Below are 18,349 nucleotides of genomic sequence, written 5' to 3' on the forward strand. Positions count from 1 at the left end.
CTCAGAAAGTTCTCTCCCTTTCTCTTTTTCCATGCTCCCGTGAGCTTTCTCACAATGGAAGTGTTTGTTCCCACAAGAATGTCAGTTTTACCTTTGACAACTGGATCTGGGCAAACCAACACAAGTGCATCAATAGTCTCAGCTACCACAATATCTGCTCCTGAATACACCAGTGTCAACGACAAAAAACCATCATGAGGGTAATCATCAGCTCTAAGCCCCCAAACCTCAAGGGCACTGATCGGAGCCAACAGGAAATGCGTCAAATCCCTGTTGAAAAGGATCTGTGGAGTAAAGTAACTTGAGAACCCATGTCAAGTATGACTCTAGCATAAAAACCTTTAGTCTGTCTAGAGACATCAGAATTTGGCCCCACTAAGCCTTCAGGAATAATGTTTTGCACTTTAGTATTGTTGTTGATACACTGATTGGAACGTGTTTGCTCCAGGACGTCAGACTGTTCCTTCACTCGGTCCCTCTGTTGTTTCCCATCTTTTTCTGTTTGATTATCCATTGGTTTACTTTTCGAAGATCTCCCTATCTCTAACAATCTCATTTGAAATGTCCATCTTCTCCACACTTGTAACAGAAAATACCAGTCCTATCCTTCACCCTATGCAGCAGCATTCCTCTGCTTTGTGATTTCCACAGGAGGGTTGGGTTTTCCAGTGGACACGTCATGTTTATCTGCAGCATTAACAGACATCTATTGAGACATTTCAGCTTGAATGTTTCTCACCTCATTTCTCAAAAGTTCTACTTCTGTGGCATCAATGGTTACTTTAGCAACAGGGCCTACAACTGAAGACATTACTCGGCTTTTGGAAACATTTCACTCCTCAATCATGTTTTCTTAGTGACTCATCAAAATGGTGGATCACACATCTTGTGGGTCATTGGAATACGTAGAGCAACCATAACTTAGATAGATAGATAGATACTTTATTCATCCCCATGGGGAAATTCAACTTTTTTCCAATGTCCCATACACTTGTTGTAGCAAAACTAATTACATACAATACTTAACTCAGTAAAAAATATGATATGCATCTAAATCACTATCTCAAAAAGCATTAATAATAGCTTTTAAAAAGTTCTTAAGTCCTGGCGGTTGAGTTGTAAAGCCTAATGGCATTGGGGAGTATTGACCTCTTCATCCTGTCTGAGGAGCATTGCATCGATAGTAACCTGTCGCTGAAACTGCTTCTCTGTCTCTGGATGGTGCTATGTAGAGGATGTTCAGAGTTTTCCATAATTGACCGTAGCCTACTCAGCGCCCTTCGCTCAGCTACCGATGTTAAACTCTCCAGTACTTTGCCCACGACAGAGCCTGCCTTCCTTACCAGCTTATTAAGACGTGAGGCGTCCCTCTTCTTAATGCTTCCTCCCCAACACGCCACCACAAAGAAGAGGGCGCTCTCCACAACTGACCTATAGAACATCTTCAGCATCTCACTACAGACATTGAATGACGCCAACCTTCTAAGGAAGTACAGTCGACTCTGTGCCTTCCTGCACAAGGCATCTGTGTTGGCAGTCCAGTCTAGCTTCTCATCTAACTGTACTCCCAGATACTTGTAGGTCTTAACCTGCTCCACACATTCTCCATTAATGATCTCTGGCTCCATATGAGGCCTAGATCTCCTAAAGTCCACCACCATCTCCTTGGTCTTGGTGATATTGAGACGCAGGTAGTTTGAGTTGCACCATATCACAAAGTCCTGTATCAGTTTCCTATACTCCTCCTCCTGTCCATTCCTGACACACCCCACTATGGCCGTGTCATCAGCGAACTTCTGCACATGACAGGACTCCGAGTTATATTGGAAGTCTGATGTGTACAGGGTGAACAGGACCGGAGAGAGTACGGTTCCCTGCGGCGCTCCTGTGCTGCTGACCACCGTGTCAGACCTACAGTCTCCCAACCGCACATACTGAGGTCTATCTGTCAAGTAGTCCACTATCCAATCCACCATGTGAGAGTCTTGTGACAATGCGCCCTTTATAACTTGCTGCGCCCTCAAGCAATTTATCTCAGAAAGTTGAATGCATCCTTTGCGACACAAGCAGTGCAACAGTTTATCCAGCTGGAAGAAGGAAGCAGAGAGTTTCTCTCCTTCCCCTTGGAATGTGTATCTGAATCTCACCAGGGGTTCCACTGAACTTTCCATGGTGCCAAAAGCGTTTTTCAAAGCTTACATAGAGCTAACTGATGTGGTGAAAGGATTTTCTGCCTTTTGAAACCTCACTATAATCAGCAGCAGGGCCCTCTAAACCCTCTAGCAGTCTCTGTTTCTTTATATTGTCTGAGCATTGCCTCTCATCCAGCTCAGCTTAAGCCTGATCCTTCTTCTCTGTGCTTGACCCCAGAGAACATTCTCAGCTTATGGTAACCTTGGATCTCAGCAGGTACACTTTGCCATTTCTCAACCAGTGATGTGATAGCAGAAACCAGCTTAGAATTTAGATCAACAACTGAAGGAGTTAGTAGATTGTTAACATCAGTCAGAGTTTTCGCTTCATTCCTCAGAAAAGAGAGCAACTTGAACTGAAAATCTTCACCTTCAGCAGCATCTGGAGTTGTTTCATGTGCAACTCTAAACACATGAACTGGCCATGTCGCTGCCTCCCCTGTTATTCCTATCACATCAGGCAGAGTGAGTTCAGTCACATCTCTCGAGGTCTGGACTAGCACAAAATATTTGCCAAATGATTTGTTCAGATGTTGATCACTCATTGTAACTTTTCCCAGAACTTTGACAAGATCGAAGGCTTTAACTAAAGTGTCATTATTGACATAAGCAGAACGATTGCTCATTACACAAGCATTGTGAGCAAATCACACTAAACAAACTCTCCAGAGTGAAATGCAAATCAAGTCTGCAGAAAGTGCTGAGCAGATCAAGTTGTGTCAGAGGTCAAGAAGTGTGAAGCACTGCACACTGATAAATTACAGTAGAACAAGCCAATTCTGAAGGAAACAGCAAAGCCAAGTTGCCTATACTCATGGACTTCAGTATCAAAACGCTGATGAAAGCAGCTCCACTGAACAGTGCTCACCCTTCACACTTCCTGTTCTCTGACACAACTTCATCTGCTAAGCACTTTCTGCAGACTTGGTTTGTATTTGTGAAAAATGCTCGCATTGCACGACTTCCAGACTCAGGGCAATTTGAGAGTTATACATTGGTGGTTCTCATCACGCAGAACACTGAGCACCTATTGTGAATCCAGGGGCTCATTCCAGGAGGATATTATGGATCACCTTTTGAGACAACTTGCTTATTTTAGTGAGAGATGTCCCTATGACAAATCATTTCCTCATTGCAGCTGCTGTGGAGGAATTTGAATTCCATTTGGACCTGGGGTGCTGGGGCCTGTGGAGCAGCATCTGTAATAGATGCAGCACTGTGCCTCCCTGATGCTAGATCCAGGGGAATCCGTTCCGGAAATCGTTAATAATGTGTGATGTAGAGTATGAGGAACAAAGATCTGAGTGAAGTTCCTGTGGGACTCCACACACCATTCACTTTCATCAGTTGTTGAAAGTGAAACTTTCATCATTATCATCATCTTTGCTCAGAGGGGTGGAGTGAGAGTGGAACGAGCTGCCAGTGGAAGTATTGGAAACAGTTTCAATTTCAACATTTAACAGTAATTTGAAGAAATACATAGATGGGAGGGGTATGGAGGGCTATGTTCTGCGTGCAGGTCAATGGGGCTAGGCAGAATAACAGTTCAGCACAGACTAGATGGGCAGCAGGGCCTGTTTCTGTGCTGTAGTCCTCTATGACTCTATGACTACAGCTGTGTTGGTAATATTTGTACCTCTCTTCCTCTCTACAACAGACGTGGATGAATGCCAGGATAAAAATGCGTGCGGAGTGAACATGACCTGTCGTAACTCCTTTGGGTCTTTTTACTGCGTCTGCAAAGCTGGATATCACCAGAAGCAGGGAGACACTCAGCTGGCCTGTACAGGTGAAAATAGAATGATTACTGAGAGCTGAGAATCAGAACAAGCAATGCTGGAAACACTACACAAGTCAGGGACAACTCATGCAAAGAAAAAGAATTTGTGTTTCAAAGTGTTAATGAGTTTTAAACTTTGAAATCTCAACTCCATTTCTCCCTACGCAGTCTCTGACAAAGCTGCTGAGTTGTAGGGGTGTTGCTCTGGATTTCCAGAATCTGCAGAACATCTTGTGCCTCTACAAGTTTCTAAATATCATTGACATTCAAAGAAACACTTTGGTGTGTGTAGTGGAATGTAAGGAGTGAGACTGAGGTTGGGTCAGTGTGGGGTGTGTAGGGACAGTGGGGTGTGAGGCTGAGGTTGGGTCAGTGTGGGGTGTGTAGGGACGGTGGGGTGGGGAGCTGAGGTTGGGTCAGTTTGCAGTGTGTAGGGACAGTGGGATGGGGGGCTGAGGTTGGGTCATTGTGGGGTGTGTAGGGACAGTGGGGTGTGGGGCTGAGGTTGGGTCATTGTGGGGTGTGTAGGGACAGTGGGGTGGGGAGCTGAGGTTGGGTCAGTTTGGAGTGTGTAGGGACAGTGGAATGGGGGGCTGAGGTTGGGTCATTGTGGGGTGTGTGGGGACAGTGGGGTGGGGAGCTGAGATTGGGTCAGTGTGGGGTGTGTGGGGTGTGTAGGGACAGTGGGGTGGGAGGCTGAGGTTGGGTCATTGTGGGGTGTGTAGGGACGGTGGGGAATGAGGCTGAGGTTGGGTCAGTGTGGGGTGTGTTAGGACAGTGGGGTGGGGGCTGAGATTGGGTCAGTGTGGGGTGTGTAGGGACAGTGGGGTGGGAGGCTGAGGTTGGGTCATTGTGGGGTGTGTAGGGACGGTGGGGAATGAGGCTGAGGTTGGGTCAGTGTGGGGTGTGTTAGGACAGTGGGGTGGGGGCTGAGATTGGGTCAGTTTGGAGTGTGTAGGGACAGTGGGATGGGGGGCTGAGGTTGGGTCATTGTGGGGTGTGTGGGGACAGTGGGGTGGGGGCTGAGATTGGGTCAGTGTGGGGTGTGTAGGGACAGTGGGGTGGGAGGCTGAGGTTGGGTCATTGTGGGGTGTGTAGGGACGGTGGGGAATGAGGCTGAGGTTGGGTCAGTGTGGGGTGTGTTAGGACAGTGGGGTGGGGGCTGAGATTGGGTCAGTGTGGGGTGTGTAGGGACAGTGGGGAGTGATGCTAGGTTGGGTCAGTATGGGGTGTGTAGGGACGGTTGGGTGGGGGTTGAGGTTGGGTCAGTGTGGGGTGTGTAGGGACAGTGGGGTGGGGGCTGAGGTTGGGTCAGTGTGGGGTGTGTAGGGACAGTGGGGTGGGGAGCTGAGGTTGGGTCATTGTGGGGTGTGTAGGGACAGTGGGGTGGGGGTTTGAGGTTGGGTCAGTGTGGGGTGTAGGGTCAGTGGGGGGGGCTGAGGTTGGGTCAGTGTGGGGTGTGTAGGGACAGTGGGGTGGGAGGCTGAGGTTGGGTCATTGTGGGGTGTGTAGGGACGGTGGGGTGTGAGGCTGAGGTTGGGTCAGTGTCGGGTGTGTAGGGACAGCGGGGTGGGAGGCTGAGGTTGGGTCAGTGTGGGGTGTGTAGGGACAGTGGGTGGGGCCTGAGGTTGGGTCAGTATGGGGTGTGTAGGGACAGTGGGGTGTGAGGCTGAGGTTGGGTCAGTGTGGGGTGTGTAGGGACAGTGCGGTGGGGGCTGAGGTTGGGTCAGTGTGGGGTGTGTAGGGACGGTGGGGTGTGAGGCTGAGGTTGGGTCAGTGTCGGGTGTGTAGGGACAGTGGGTGGGGCCTGAGGTTGGGTCAGTATGGGGTGTGTAGGGACGGTGGGGTGTGAGGCTGAGGTTGGGTCAGTGTGGGGTGTGTAGGGACAGCGGGGTGTGAGGCTGAGGTTGGGTCAGTGTGGGGTGTGTAGGGACAGTGGGTGGGGCCTGAGGTTGGGTCAGTATGGGGTGTGTAGGGACGGTGGGGTGTTAGGCTGAGGTTGGGTCAGTGTGGAGTGTGTAGGGACAGCGGGGTGGGAGGCTGAGGTTGGGTCAGTGTGGGGTGTGTAGGGACAGTGGGGTGTGAGGCTGAGGTTGGGTCAGTGTGGGGTGTGTAGGGACAGTGGGGTGTGAGGCTGAGGTTGGGTCAGTGTGGGGTGTGTAGGGACGGTGGGGTGGGGGGCTGAGGTTGGGTCAGTGTGGGGTGTGTAGGGACAGTGGGATGGGGGGCTGAGGTTGGGTCAGTGTGGGGTGTGTAGGGACGGTGGGGTGGGGGGCTGAGGTTGGGTCAGTGTGGGGTGTGTAGGGACAGTGGGATGGGGGGCTGAGGTTGGGTCAGTGTGGGGTGTGTAGGGACGGTGGGGTGCGGGTTGAGGTTGGGTCAGTGTGGGGTGTGTAGGGACGGTGGGGTGGGGGTTGAGGTTGGGTCAGTGTGGGGTGTGTAGGGACAGTGGGTTGGGGGGCTGAGGTTGGGTCAGTGTGGGGTGTGTAGGGACAGTGGGATGGGGGGCTGAGGTTGGGTCAGTGTGGGGTGTGTAGGGACGGTGGGGTGCGGGTTGAGGTTGGGTCAGTGTGGGGTGTGTAGGGACGGTGGGGTGGGGGTTGAGGTTGGGTCAGTGTGGGATGTGTAGGGACAGTGGGTTGGGGGGCTGAGGTTGGGTCAGTGTGGGGTGTGTAGGGACAGTGGGTTGGGGGGCTGAGGTTGGGTCAGTGTGGGGTGTGTAGGGACGGTGGGGTGGGGGGCTGAGGTTGGGTCAGTGTGGAGTGTGTAGGGACAGTGGGATGGGAGGCTGAGGTTGGGTCAGTGTGGGGTGTGTAGGGACGGTGGGGTGCGGGTTGAGGTTGGGTCAGTGTGGGGTGTGTAGGGACGGTGGGGTGGGGGTTGAGGTTGGGTCAGTGTGGGGTGTGTAGGGACGGTGGGGTGGGGGGCTGAGGTTGGGTCAGTGTGGAGTGTGTAGGGACAGTGGGATGGGAGGCTGAGGTTGGGTCAATGTGGGGTGTGTAGGGACAGTGGGGTGTGAGGCTGAGGTTGGGTCAGTGTGGGGTGTGTAGGGGCAGGGGTGTGTCGGGGACGATGGGGAGTGGTTCTGCAGCTAGATCCATGGGTTGGGGATAGTGCAGAGTGAGTCTGGGTCAGTGCAATGTGTGTTGGAGGTAGTGGGGAGTGAGGCTGTGGCTGCGTCAGTCAGGGGTGTGCAGGGGAGTGAGTCTGGTATACTGAATCTTATTTTAGATCAAAGGGTCTGCCATAAAACCAATCCTCACCACTCCACCCAGAGAGATCCCTGGAAGAAGTTAGAATACCTGCTGTCTCACGTTTCCAAGGAAACCTTGTCCGCGGGCGACCCCGGGGAGCAAGCACATCCCCTAAGAGCTGCTCCTTCTTCGTATATTGTTTCTATCTTCTATCGGGTGTTCCTGTTCGTGGATTTTGTCATTAAGGGATCAACAGGCCGAGTCCTGGCATGCGTTGTTGATCCAGAATTCTTTTTCTGATTCCCATTCTGGAGTTTGCCATTTCTGTTAACCATTTTACCTGCCTGTTAATTGTTCTGTACAAAGGACGTAAACCCTTGAGACAAACAGAGACGTACACTCAAAGACATACATTCGTATTCTCCATATAATTTTCTCTCCCTTTTCCATTGGCCAATGGATCTAGGTTCTAATCCCAAGGTCTCAGTTGCCTTCGTTTTAATACCATCCTTTTATTGCCTTCATTTTTAGTACTGTCATTTAATCAGAGCTCTCAGACCCCTTCTTCCCGAACCTGTCTTGTTCTGAGTCCAAACTTAGAGAAGGTCACCACCTTAATTCGTGAATTCAGACTTTTGAGAAACCAGGGCTGACTGAATTCCAAAGGTCTGCAGCCCTCTGATGAGGAATTCCTCGTGACCCCAGAGCGCCAATCCTCAGACTGATCTCAGACACGGGCAGCTCACTCCACGATGTTCAGCCCCCTGGCCCCAGTCCTCAGACTGATCTCAGACACGGGCAGCTCACCCCACGATGTTCAGTCCCCTGGCCCCAGTCCTCAGACTGATTTCAGACACGGGCAGCTCACCCCACGATGTTCAGCCCCCTGGCCCCAGTCCTCAGACTGATCTCAGACACGGGCAGCTCACCCCACGATGTTCAGTCCCCTGGCCCCAGTCCTCAGACTGATCTCAGACACGGGCAGCTCACCCCACGATGTTCAGTCCCCTGGCCCCAGTCCTCAGACTGATCTCAGACACGGGCAGCTCACCCCACGATGTTCAGCCCCCTGGCACCAGTCCTCAGACTGATCTCAGACACGGGCAGCTCACCCCACGATGTTCAGCCCCCTGGCCCCAGTCCTCAGACTGATCTCAGACACGGGCAGCTCACCCCACGATGTTCAGCCCCCTGGCCCCAGTCCTCAGGTCAGTTGCAGGAGGAACAGGTTGGACTGGTCTCAGTGAGCGGTGGGAAGGGGATGAGTGAGCAGAGAGTGGGGTTGGAGAGATGGGGGAGTGTGGACAAGATTATTTAATGTATAATGGAGATAATTAAATTCAGCACCTTGTCACTTGGTGCTGAATGGTCTCACCCCAGTCCATTGAAACAACTTCACATCAAACATGTGTCCTGATGTCACACACAGAAAATGTTGGAGGAACTCGCCGGTCAGGTAGCATCTAATAAGAGGAAATAAACAGTCGTCATTTTTGGCTGAGACCCTTCATCAGGACTGGAGAGGAAGTGTGAAGAAGCCAGAATAAGAAGGTGGGGGGAGGGAAGGGGACAAGCTGACAGGTGTCTGGTGAAGTCAGGTGAGGGAGAATGTAGGTGGGAGGGGGAGGAGGTATGAAGTATGAAGCTGGGAGGAGAGAGATGGAGAATGTAAAATGGGCTGAAGAAGAGAAAGCTTATAGGGGAGGAGAGTGAAATGAGGGAGAAAGGGGAGGAGGAAGGACACCAGAGGGAGATGATATGTTGCTGAGGAGAAGAGAAGGAATAAGAGGAGAGCCAGAGTAGGGAATGGAAAAGAGAGAAGGGGGAGGGTGAGAAATTACTGGAAGTTTCAGAATTCAGTGTTTATGCTGTCAGGTTGGAGGCTAACCAGACAGAATATGAGGTGTTGTTCCTCCAACCTGAGAGGGCTGATTACTTACACATTTAACTGGTTTCATGGCTGTGGAGATGTTTACAAATTGTCCCTCCTAAACCAGCAATGAGGCCCATACTACCATTTCCACATTAGTGTGGCTTGTGCCAACATTACAAGTACAATGCCAACCATGGTATCGGTTCCTTTGGGTGCCAAAGGGTGTGGGATTGGACGAGGCATCCACAGTTGTTCTTGGGGTCAGGAAGATGTGGTGTCAAGTCACAGTCCTGTGTGTCCGGGTCTGATGCTGCTCGTTGTGGGAGTACACCAGCTTGGAGTTACAGAGGTCAGCGCTTCCCTGTCTGATCGGTAAACAGCAGGAAGGTGGGGGTAGAGTCGGCAGGTAGATGCACTGATCTCTAAAATGCCATCTTCATTCCAGTGGATCCACTTTCCTGTCCTGTCTCTGAGAAGCAGAACTCTACGCCGTCGCAGTGCAACTTGGATTATTCAGCGTACACCCAGCAGGTATGAGAAGTTCTTCTGATGTTCACTCACTCCGTTTCTCCAAGTAGCAAACTTAACTTCCATTATTCCCGGATGTGGATCTGTTGGAATATTTTCCTCACTAGATCTATCCCTCTCCCTGCTTCTGTCCATCACTCTTTTGTACATACGTCTCTTCTCCTCACCCATCAGAATAAACACTGTTCCTCACTCTTTGTGTAATTCCAGCTTGCTGCTTTTACATTTGAGCAGCGACCATATGTTCAAATTCACTCTCTAGATGTGGGTGTTGCTACCACGGCCAACATTTGTTGCCCATCCCAATTTATACTGATCCAAGACTCATTCCTTTTTATTCCATCTACTTTCCCATCGATATCCCCTAAATTCAACCCCTCACTTAGGGCAATTCACAGCAGGCAATTAACCGACTGGCCAACACATCGTTGGGATATGGGAGGAAACCTGGAAACTTTACTGATTAGTGAAGCCACACCAGAGACCCAGGTTCTACCCTGACATTGGGTGCAGTTTGCATCGTCTCCCTGTGTTTGTGTGAGTTTGTTCCACTTGTTCCGGTTTAAAACTTTCCTCAAGGAGAGACTGGAAAACTGGATCAGTTTGTAAAGTGTTTAAAACTGTAACAGAAGTTATTTATTGATTCATTTGGAGATAGAGCATGGAACAAGTCTTTCTGGCCAGTGAGCTGCATGACCCATCAACCACAAATGTTACCATTAGCTTAATCACAGGACAATTTCCAATGACCAATTAACCTACTGACCGATGCATTTGGAAGGATCTGGAGCACCAGAGGAAATCCACAAGATTCACAGGGAGAAAATACAAACTTCTTCCAGACAACACCAGAATTGAATTCTGAACTCTGGAACACCCTGAGCTCAGTAGCCTTGTCCTAACTGCTAAGTTTCCTCAACACCCTGTGATGCTGCCTGGCCTGTGGACTTTTGGGACCAAAGTGATGCAGGAACTCGGCAGTTCAGTCAGCATTAATGGAGAGGAATATAGATAGATAGATAGATAGATACTTTATTCATCCCCATGGGGAAATTCAACTTTTTTCCAATGTCCCATACACTTGTTGTAGCAAAACTAATTACATACAATACTTAACTCAGTAAAAAATATGATATGCATCTAAATCACTATCTCAAAAAGCATTAATAATAGCTTTTAAAAAGTTCTTAAGTCCTGGCGGTTGAATTGTAAAGCCTAATGGCATTGGGGAGTATTGACCTCTTCATCCTGTCTGAGGAGCATTGCATCGATAGTAACCTGTCGCTGAACTGCTTCTCTGTCTCTGGATGGTGCTATGTAGAGGATGTTCAGAGTTTTCCATAATTGACCGTAGCCTACTCAGCGCCCTTCGCTCAGCTACCGATGTTAAACTCTCCAGTACTTTGCCCACGACAGAGCCCGCCTTCCTTACCAGCTTATTAAGACGTGAGGCGTCCCTCTTCTTAATGCTTCCTCCCCAACACGCCACCACAAAGAAGAGGGCGCTCTCCACAACTGACCTATAGAACATCTTCAGCATCTCACTACAGACATTGAATGATGCCAACCTTCTAAGGAAGTACAGTCGACTCTGTGCCTTCCTGCACAAGGCATCTGTGTTGGCAGTCCAGTCTAGCTTCTCGTCTAACTGTACTCCCAGATACTTGTAGGTCTTAACGTGCTCCACACATTCTCCATTAATGATCACTGGCTCCATATGAGGCCTAGATCTCCTAAAGTCCACCACCATCTCCTTGGTCTTGGTGATATTGAGACGCAGGTAGTTTGAGTTGCACCATATCACAAAGTCCTGTATCAGTTTCCTATACTCCTCCTCCTGTCCATTCCTGACACACCCCACTATGGCCGTGTCATCAGCGAACTTCTGCAGTCGACACTTTGACATCAGACCCTTCAGCAGGACTGTTCAAAAACATCAACTGTTTATTCCCCTCCACAGACGCTGCCTGACCTCCTGAGTTCCTTCAGCATTTTGTGTGTGTTGTACTGGATTTCCAGCATCTGCAGAACCTCTTGTGTTTAGGATTTTTGGGACTATTGGAAAAATAAAACACTTTAAATAAATTTTTCTGCCACTCAGAGTAAGTTTAACATTAGCATCAATGGGAGTTTGAGGGTCAGCATCCACTTAGTGGGCTGAAGGGCCAGTTTCCATGCTGTCTGAATTTCAACTTGATCAGCTAATCGTTGGTCCATGCTTGTGGATTGTTTGGCCAAGAACTATACCGCAGTTCTGCCAGACCCTATAAAGCATGTTGGAATGCTCTGAGACTGTGAAGGGCAGTGAATAAAGGATATTTTAGTCCATTCCTTCCTGCTTTTCCATGCTCAGAGATGTCCTTTCATTGACCACGTGACTTTCAGTGGGAGTTGCCATCCGACACTATGTTAGAGTCACCTGTGAAGCCAAAGAGTTTTAAAGGCTTCATTTTCAAACTTTTTTTTCAGATTGCTTGTGATATTTGATTATTTCTTTGTTTGATTGCTGTTGTATTTTTAGATTGCCCAGTTAAACTCTGCAAAAGATGTGCTGAAGTTAGTTGATTGCTACCATGATAAAATCTGTCGGAATTTCAGTGAGACAGATGATACCAAGGTAAGGAATTAGAAGCCCAACAATTTATCCTGGGGTAAAAGTGGTGTGTTCCTGAGCTGGAGAGAGTAAAGAGGATATTTACAAGGATACAAGCAGTCTCCAGGTTACATACGAGTTCCGTTCCTGAGTCCGTCTTTAAGTTGGATTTGTACGTAAGTCAGAACAAGTACATCAGGTATTGTTTAGAGTCAGTTAGTCAAACGTTTGTCTTAGTATATTGTATGTATTTTACCTTTCTATGCATATAAAACACTTAAGAAACGTATGTATTCCAATAATTAAACCACTGCGTTGCTTAGTAATAATTGTAGCTTTCATCGGGGAAGGGCCTCTCACTTGCTCCATTATTCTCACTTTATCCATTATCCTTTAAAATTATTCCAATCATTGACCGACTGTAGCCTAATGCTCTTCCAATGACCGATGGTATTTCACCTCTTTCCAAACGCTTTACTATTTCCACTTTATTTTCAATCTCTTTATTTTCTTCCCATCAATGGAACAGAAACACTGCGGGCGGCGGGTCCCGACCTCCGCCGGCTCCCGAGGTCCACTGGGTCCTAAGGACCACTGAACTGATTTCCCGTGGTCTTAATCTGCACCGCACTGAGACAGGTTAAATGGGACAAGTGGGGGCTGTGCTGGGTTTGGGTATTTGATTCTCCACAATATTCCGTGTGGGAATTTAAACTGGAGGTGGTAGTGTTTTTTTTATGAGGTCAATTTATACACTACAATTTATAAGAAGACGCTGGACAGACTTGGGTCATTTTCTCTGGAGCATCAGAGGCAGAGGCTGAGAGAGGCATAGACAGAGTAAACAGTCAGAATCTTCCTCCCAGGGTAGAAACACCAAATACTGTAGGACATGCATTTAAGGTGAGAGTGGGGAAGTTTAAAACCGATGTGTGGGACAGATTTTTACACAGAGTGTTGGATGTCAGGAACAGGCTGTCAGAGGTAATGGTGTGAATAGTGGTGTTTAAGACACTGTTCAATAAACATGTGACGTTTCAGGGAATGGAGGGATATAGATCATGTGGATACAAAAGAGAAATGGTTTTAATTTGGCATCGTGTTCAGCACAGATATTGTGGGCTGAATGGCCTGTTCCTGTGCTGTACTGTGCTATGATCTATGTATTATGGGAAACAGAGCTGGAGAGGAGTAGATGTGAAGGGAGGGAGTATGGAGTGTGGTCGGGGTAGGGAGAGCAGAACAAGAGGGCAGAGTCTGAAAGTTAGAGCCATGCCTTTCAGGAGTGAAATTTGAGAAGACTTGTACACCCAGATGATGGTGGAAACTCAGAACACTCCTCAGTGACCCATCAATGTTGGGTTAAAGGTGGATTCTAAACTACCTTAACTGAAGGTAGTAATGGGATGAGGCAATTGTCACCAGATGGAGTTAGGTTACATGGGTGTTACAGAATGGCGGTATGTTCTTACAACACCTTTCTCACTGAATCATAGGATATTCACAACACAACAGGGAGCCATTCTGCCCATTGTATCTGTGCTGATTGAACCCAATCCCATCTCAGTGTTGGCATCGTACTTTCTAAATGTGGTGAGGGTTTCTTCATCTGCCAGCCTGATGTGCCTTGTATTTCTGCCACTCTGTAATATGGGCAGTTGAGCAGATGTACTGGAGATACAGGTATCCTAAAGTAGACATTGAATATGGATAAAATTAGGTGACACCAGAAAATGCATTTGCATCCCAGAATCACAGAAGTTTGTCCAGCCCCGATGAAGGGTCTTGACCTGAAATGTTGACTTTCCATTTCCCTCTATAGATGCTGTTTGACACTGACTGAGTTCCTCCAGCTTGTAGTGTGTGTTGCTGCAGAAGATGCACTTACATCCAGAGCCGCACAGGATTGGAAATGACAGCTTTATGGGACAACGTTCATTGCTCTTGCCCACAGTGTCTGCACTGGGTTGGTGACCAGAGAATGACGGAAGAGGCAAAGGGAGTCATAAAGAGATGGAGAAAGAGTAAGGGTTGAAAAAGTGGGAGCAGGGGAACAGAAGGCAATGGAGAAAGAAAGGAAGTCAAAGATGGGAAGCAAAGGGAGAGAAAAAGGGAGTGGAGTAGAAGGGGAGAAAAAAGGTGGAGAAAGATTCAACAATTAGTGCAGTAGAAATAAAAACAGGAAGGGGTACAAATCCTTCCATAAAGAAGAGAACTTCTTAAAGGTAAGCTTTCAATACCCCAGGAAAATCACCAGTCATGGAACACTAAAAGAACTGCCAAAGTTCAAAGTAAATTTATTATCAAAGTACATATACGTCACCATAAGCAACACTGAGGTTCATTTCCCAGGCATTCACTGGGAAATAAAGAAATACAATAGAATTTATTAAAAACTATAAATAGCAAAGGGTGACATATGACCAATGTGCAAAAGAAAACAAATCTTGCAAATAGTGAAAAATGTAAATAAATAATACTGAGTCGTAGAGTCTTTGAAAGAGAGTCTGTTTGTTGTGGAGTCAGTTCAGTGTTGAGAATCACAGAATCAAGTTTATCATCACAGATCTGTCATGAAATCTGTTGTTTTGAGTAGTAGTACAGTAGAAGATGTAACAAATTACAGTATTATAATAATTTGATGGTCTTCATTTTTAATGGATACTATTGGGTTTCTTTGTTTTGTGGCTGCCTGTAAGGTTGTACATAGTATATGTACTTTGATATTAAATGCACTTTGAACTTTAAAATTACAACAAATAAATAGTGCAAAAGTGGAATAGTGAGGATCACGGACCATTCAGAAATCTGAAGGCAGTGAAAGAAGCTGTTCCTGAAATGTTGAGTGTGCATCTTTAGGCTTCTCTATCTCCTTGATGGTAGTTATGAGAAGAGAGCTTGTCCTGGTGGTGATGGTCCTGAGTGATGGATGCTGCATTCTTCAGGCACTACCTTTTGAAGATGTCCTCAATGGCAGGGAGGGTTGTACCATGATAGGTCTGGCGGAGTGGACAACCCTTTTCAGTCTATTTCAGTCCTGTTTTTAGAGCCTCCATTGCTGGACTCTGCAGGCCAGGCAGCATCTGTGGAGAGGGAAACAAAACTAATGATTTTGCTCAATGACCCTTCATTGGACAAACATCATTTTCCATTTCTGGAAAATACTACATCTGTATACATCTATAGTATTTTGCTTCTCAATTCATGAGGTGTTCTTTTTCATCTGCAGCCTATGACAACATTTGTAAGCAGTGTTCTTAATACTTCCTGGCTGGAGAGCATGAACACCACTCAAAGACTGACGGTGGCAACAGCCACAGTGGAGCTCTTGGAGAACATGGCAATGGCGATTGCTCTGAAACTACCCAGTTCAAAGTCAAAGACCATAGAAACAGAGTCTTTCGGTAAAGTATTGGACTCTGAAGATTATCGGGTCTGTGAAATTGGTTTCAAGTTAAGGGAAGGAAATGTGGAGATTACTTTCTCAGTAATCAGCTGGTTTTGAAAATGATTAATTTTCAAAATTGATAGAAATCTTTGTTTAATATTTCTAAAGCTTAAAAATCAATCAAGCTACAGGAAATGTGGAAGAAAGAAAAATGCTGGAAGTAGTCAGTAGTTCAGGCTGCATTTCTGGAAAGATTAATAGTTAAAGTTTCATGCTGAAGAGGTTAACCATTCTTCATTCTAAAGTTGATGCCTGACCTGCTGAATTTACCAACATTTTCTGCTTTTATTTCTGATTTCATGAGGTTGCTTTGGAAGGCTGTGCTGAAGCATGTCACATCACTGATTGTGAGTGTCCGCTCTCATGTTTTGCACAATTTACCCTCACCCTCACTGCCGCCTGTTGCTCACAATGTCTAGGCTGAGGGGGTACCACACTGTCAGAGTTGCCTCATTTGCTTGGGACATTCTGTCATTTGCTCTGTTGGTGAGAATACAGGACACAATATCATAGAAGACCAGGAGAATTCTACCAAAGATCCCAGACAAGTTTATCCACAAACCCTCATTCACATTATATAATGAGCTATCTAATTTCTTTGTGACCTCACTGTCTGCAAACAAACTACTCCAAAGTATTCACCAGCAGTGTAGTATCATAGAAACATTGTGCAGAAGGCCATTCTACCCATTGAACCCGTACTAGGTCTCAACAGGGACATTACAGTCTGATCATCCCCTGTTTCTCGATAACCCTATAATTATTTTCTCTCCAACACTCCATGTGTTTTCCTATTTGAAAGCTCATGGTGAAATAATTCCACTTCCCATCCATGCAGTGAGTTCTGTGACCACTCACTTTGTGGAAAGGGTTTCTCTCCTGGCACCCCTGGTTCTACAATAGTCACCTTTAAATCTCTGATTATTAGTTCTCCACCCTTCTTCAATGGAAGACCATTGCATGAAATGCGCTTCCAGCAATGGTGGTGGAGGCGGATACGATAGAGTCTTTTAAGAGACTTTTAAATAGGTACATGGAGCTTAGAAAATAGAGGGCTATGGGTAAACCTAGTAATTTCTGAGGTAGGGACATGTTCAGCACAACTTTGTGGGCCAAAGGGCCTGTATTGTGCTGTAGGTTTTCTATGTTTCATTCTGTTCATTAACTCTGCCCAAAACATTGACAATTTTGAAGATTTTTATCAAATTATTTCTCAACCTTCACTGTTAAAGAAGAACAATGCCACATTCTCTGGTCTGTCAATGGATCTTCCTGCTCTATCTTCTCTGCAGTCCCTCTAAGCATGATAGCCAAACACAGAGTAGCTCAATCATCTCTTATGTTAATTCCACCACACTTCAAAAATAACATCTAGAAGGACGTTCTGAAGTTGAGAAATAGACTGAAGTCATGAAACTTCAGTGTAGGTTCTGTGCTCATGATATAGGAGCAGGAATCCTCACTACCTCTGGTAAGGAGTCAAGATCACTGTCTGTGCCAAGGATAGGAGGTGCTGGTAAGATATTAGACCTGGTGAACTAACATATTGGAGCCAGAATTTATCATTTTACCTACTTTTGATCAGTGCCACCAGACAGTGAAGAACGTGGATGAGTATTTTCACTCAGTTCTGTGGGAACTGAGACTAATTGATTTCTTACTACAATAAGCTAATTCAACCCAAGAAAGCCCAGTTGCAAATTGTATCCATCAGATGGGATTCTCAGAAAGTCTGAACAAGACTTTGCAGAGAGGCATTGATTAAAGAGTTATCAGCAGAGAGAGAGAGAGAACATCCTTTTTGCCTCTGAATGATTCACCTTACTTTAACTTTCCTCATAGTTCTTAAGGTCAAGGTGCCTGAAAGGAACAATGCGAGTGGAGACCAACTGGTGAAATTGGACACTCAGAATAATTCCTTCGAGATTTACTGGAGAACCATTGCTGGAGAAAATAACACTGGTAAATTTCCTGTTTCTTTCCCATGCTTGTGTACACGATATAAGAATGAGTTTGGCCAGTGATTTACAGACTCATTCACAGGGGATGTTCTACCTTGTCCAGGTTGTTGACTGAACTATTACTCTGTGGGATCAGTCTGTGTTCCCCTACATCAAAATATGCTGCTGTGTTTGATTTTATTGTGTAAACCTCGGTGAAGACAACTCTGCCTTGAGTAGAAATCAAATGCAGTTCAGAATGAGCAGTGCTTGGCTACTGTTTTTAGTCCATGTGTAATCAACAGCAAGATCCAGTTTACGATATCAAACTCTGTATTAATCTGAGAAACCTCAGTACGTAGTTTGCAGACCGACAGATATTTGCTACATTCAGGATATCTGCTCATCTGATCATGGAGAGGGTCAGCAAGAAGTTCAATAGAATGACTGTGGGAATGAAAGGGTTAACATATGACGGAGGTAAGAAGAATGAGGGCGGATCTCACTGAAACATATCGAATATTGAAAGGCCAGGGAGAGTCTTGCACCAGAGAGCACAGCCTCTGCATACAAGGACATCCCTTGGGAATAGAGGTGTGCAAGTATTTCTTTAGTCAGAGGCTGTGGAGGCCAAGTGATTGGGGATATTTAAAATGGGGCTTGATAGGTTACTGATGGTGCTGATAAGTGGCAACTCTTTGCATGCAACTCAGGTGGGAATCATGAGGGTGTGCCTTCAGGAACATACTCGATGTTACCAAACCAAAAACCATGGATAAACCAGGAGATTTGTAGACTGCT

General features: G+C 46.7%; 1 protein-coding gene across 1 annotated transcript in view; it reads left to right on the forward strand.

Moving 5' to 3' along the window:
* Positions 1-18,349, forward strand: part of LOC140739662 (adhesion G protein-coupled receptor E1-like) — a 48,499-nt gene that overhangs the window by 5,033 nt on the left and 25,117 nt on the right. Inside the window, exons 2-5 of the mRNA XM_073068036.1 lie at positions 9,485-9,570; positions 12,089-12,184; positions 15,390-15,564; positions 17,451-17,570. Of these exons, the coding sequence (XP_072924137.1) occupies positions 9,485-9,570; positions 12,089-12,184; positions 15,390-15,564; positions 17,451-17,570 (477 nt within the window). The remainder of the gene's footprint in view (positions 1-9,484; positions 9,571-12,088; positions 12,185-15,389; positions 15,565-17,450; positions 17,571-18,349) is intronic.

This window comes from Hemitrygon akajei, chromosome 16, assembly GCF_048418815.1.
Source record: "Hemitrygon akajei chromosome 16, sHemAka1.3, whole genome shotgun sequence".
Taxonomy (NCBI): domain Eukaryota; kingdom Metazoa; phylum Chordata; class Chondrichthyes; order Myliobatiformes; family Dasyatidae; genus Hemitrygon; species Hemitrygon akajei.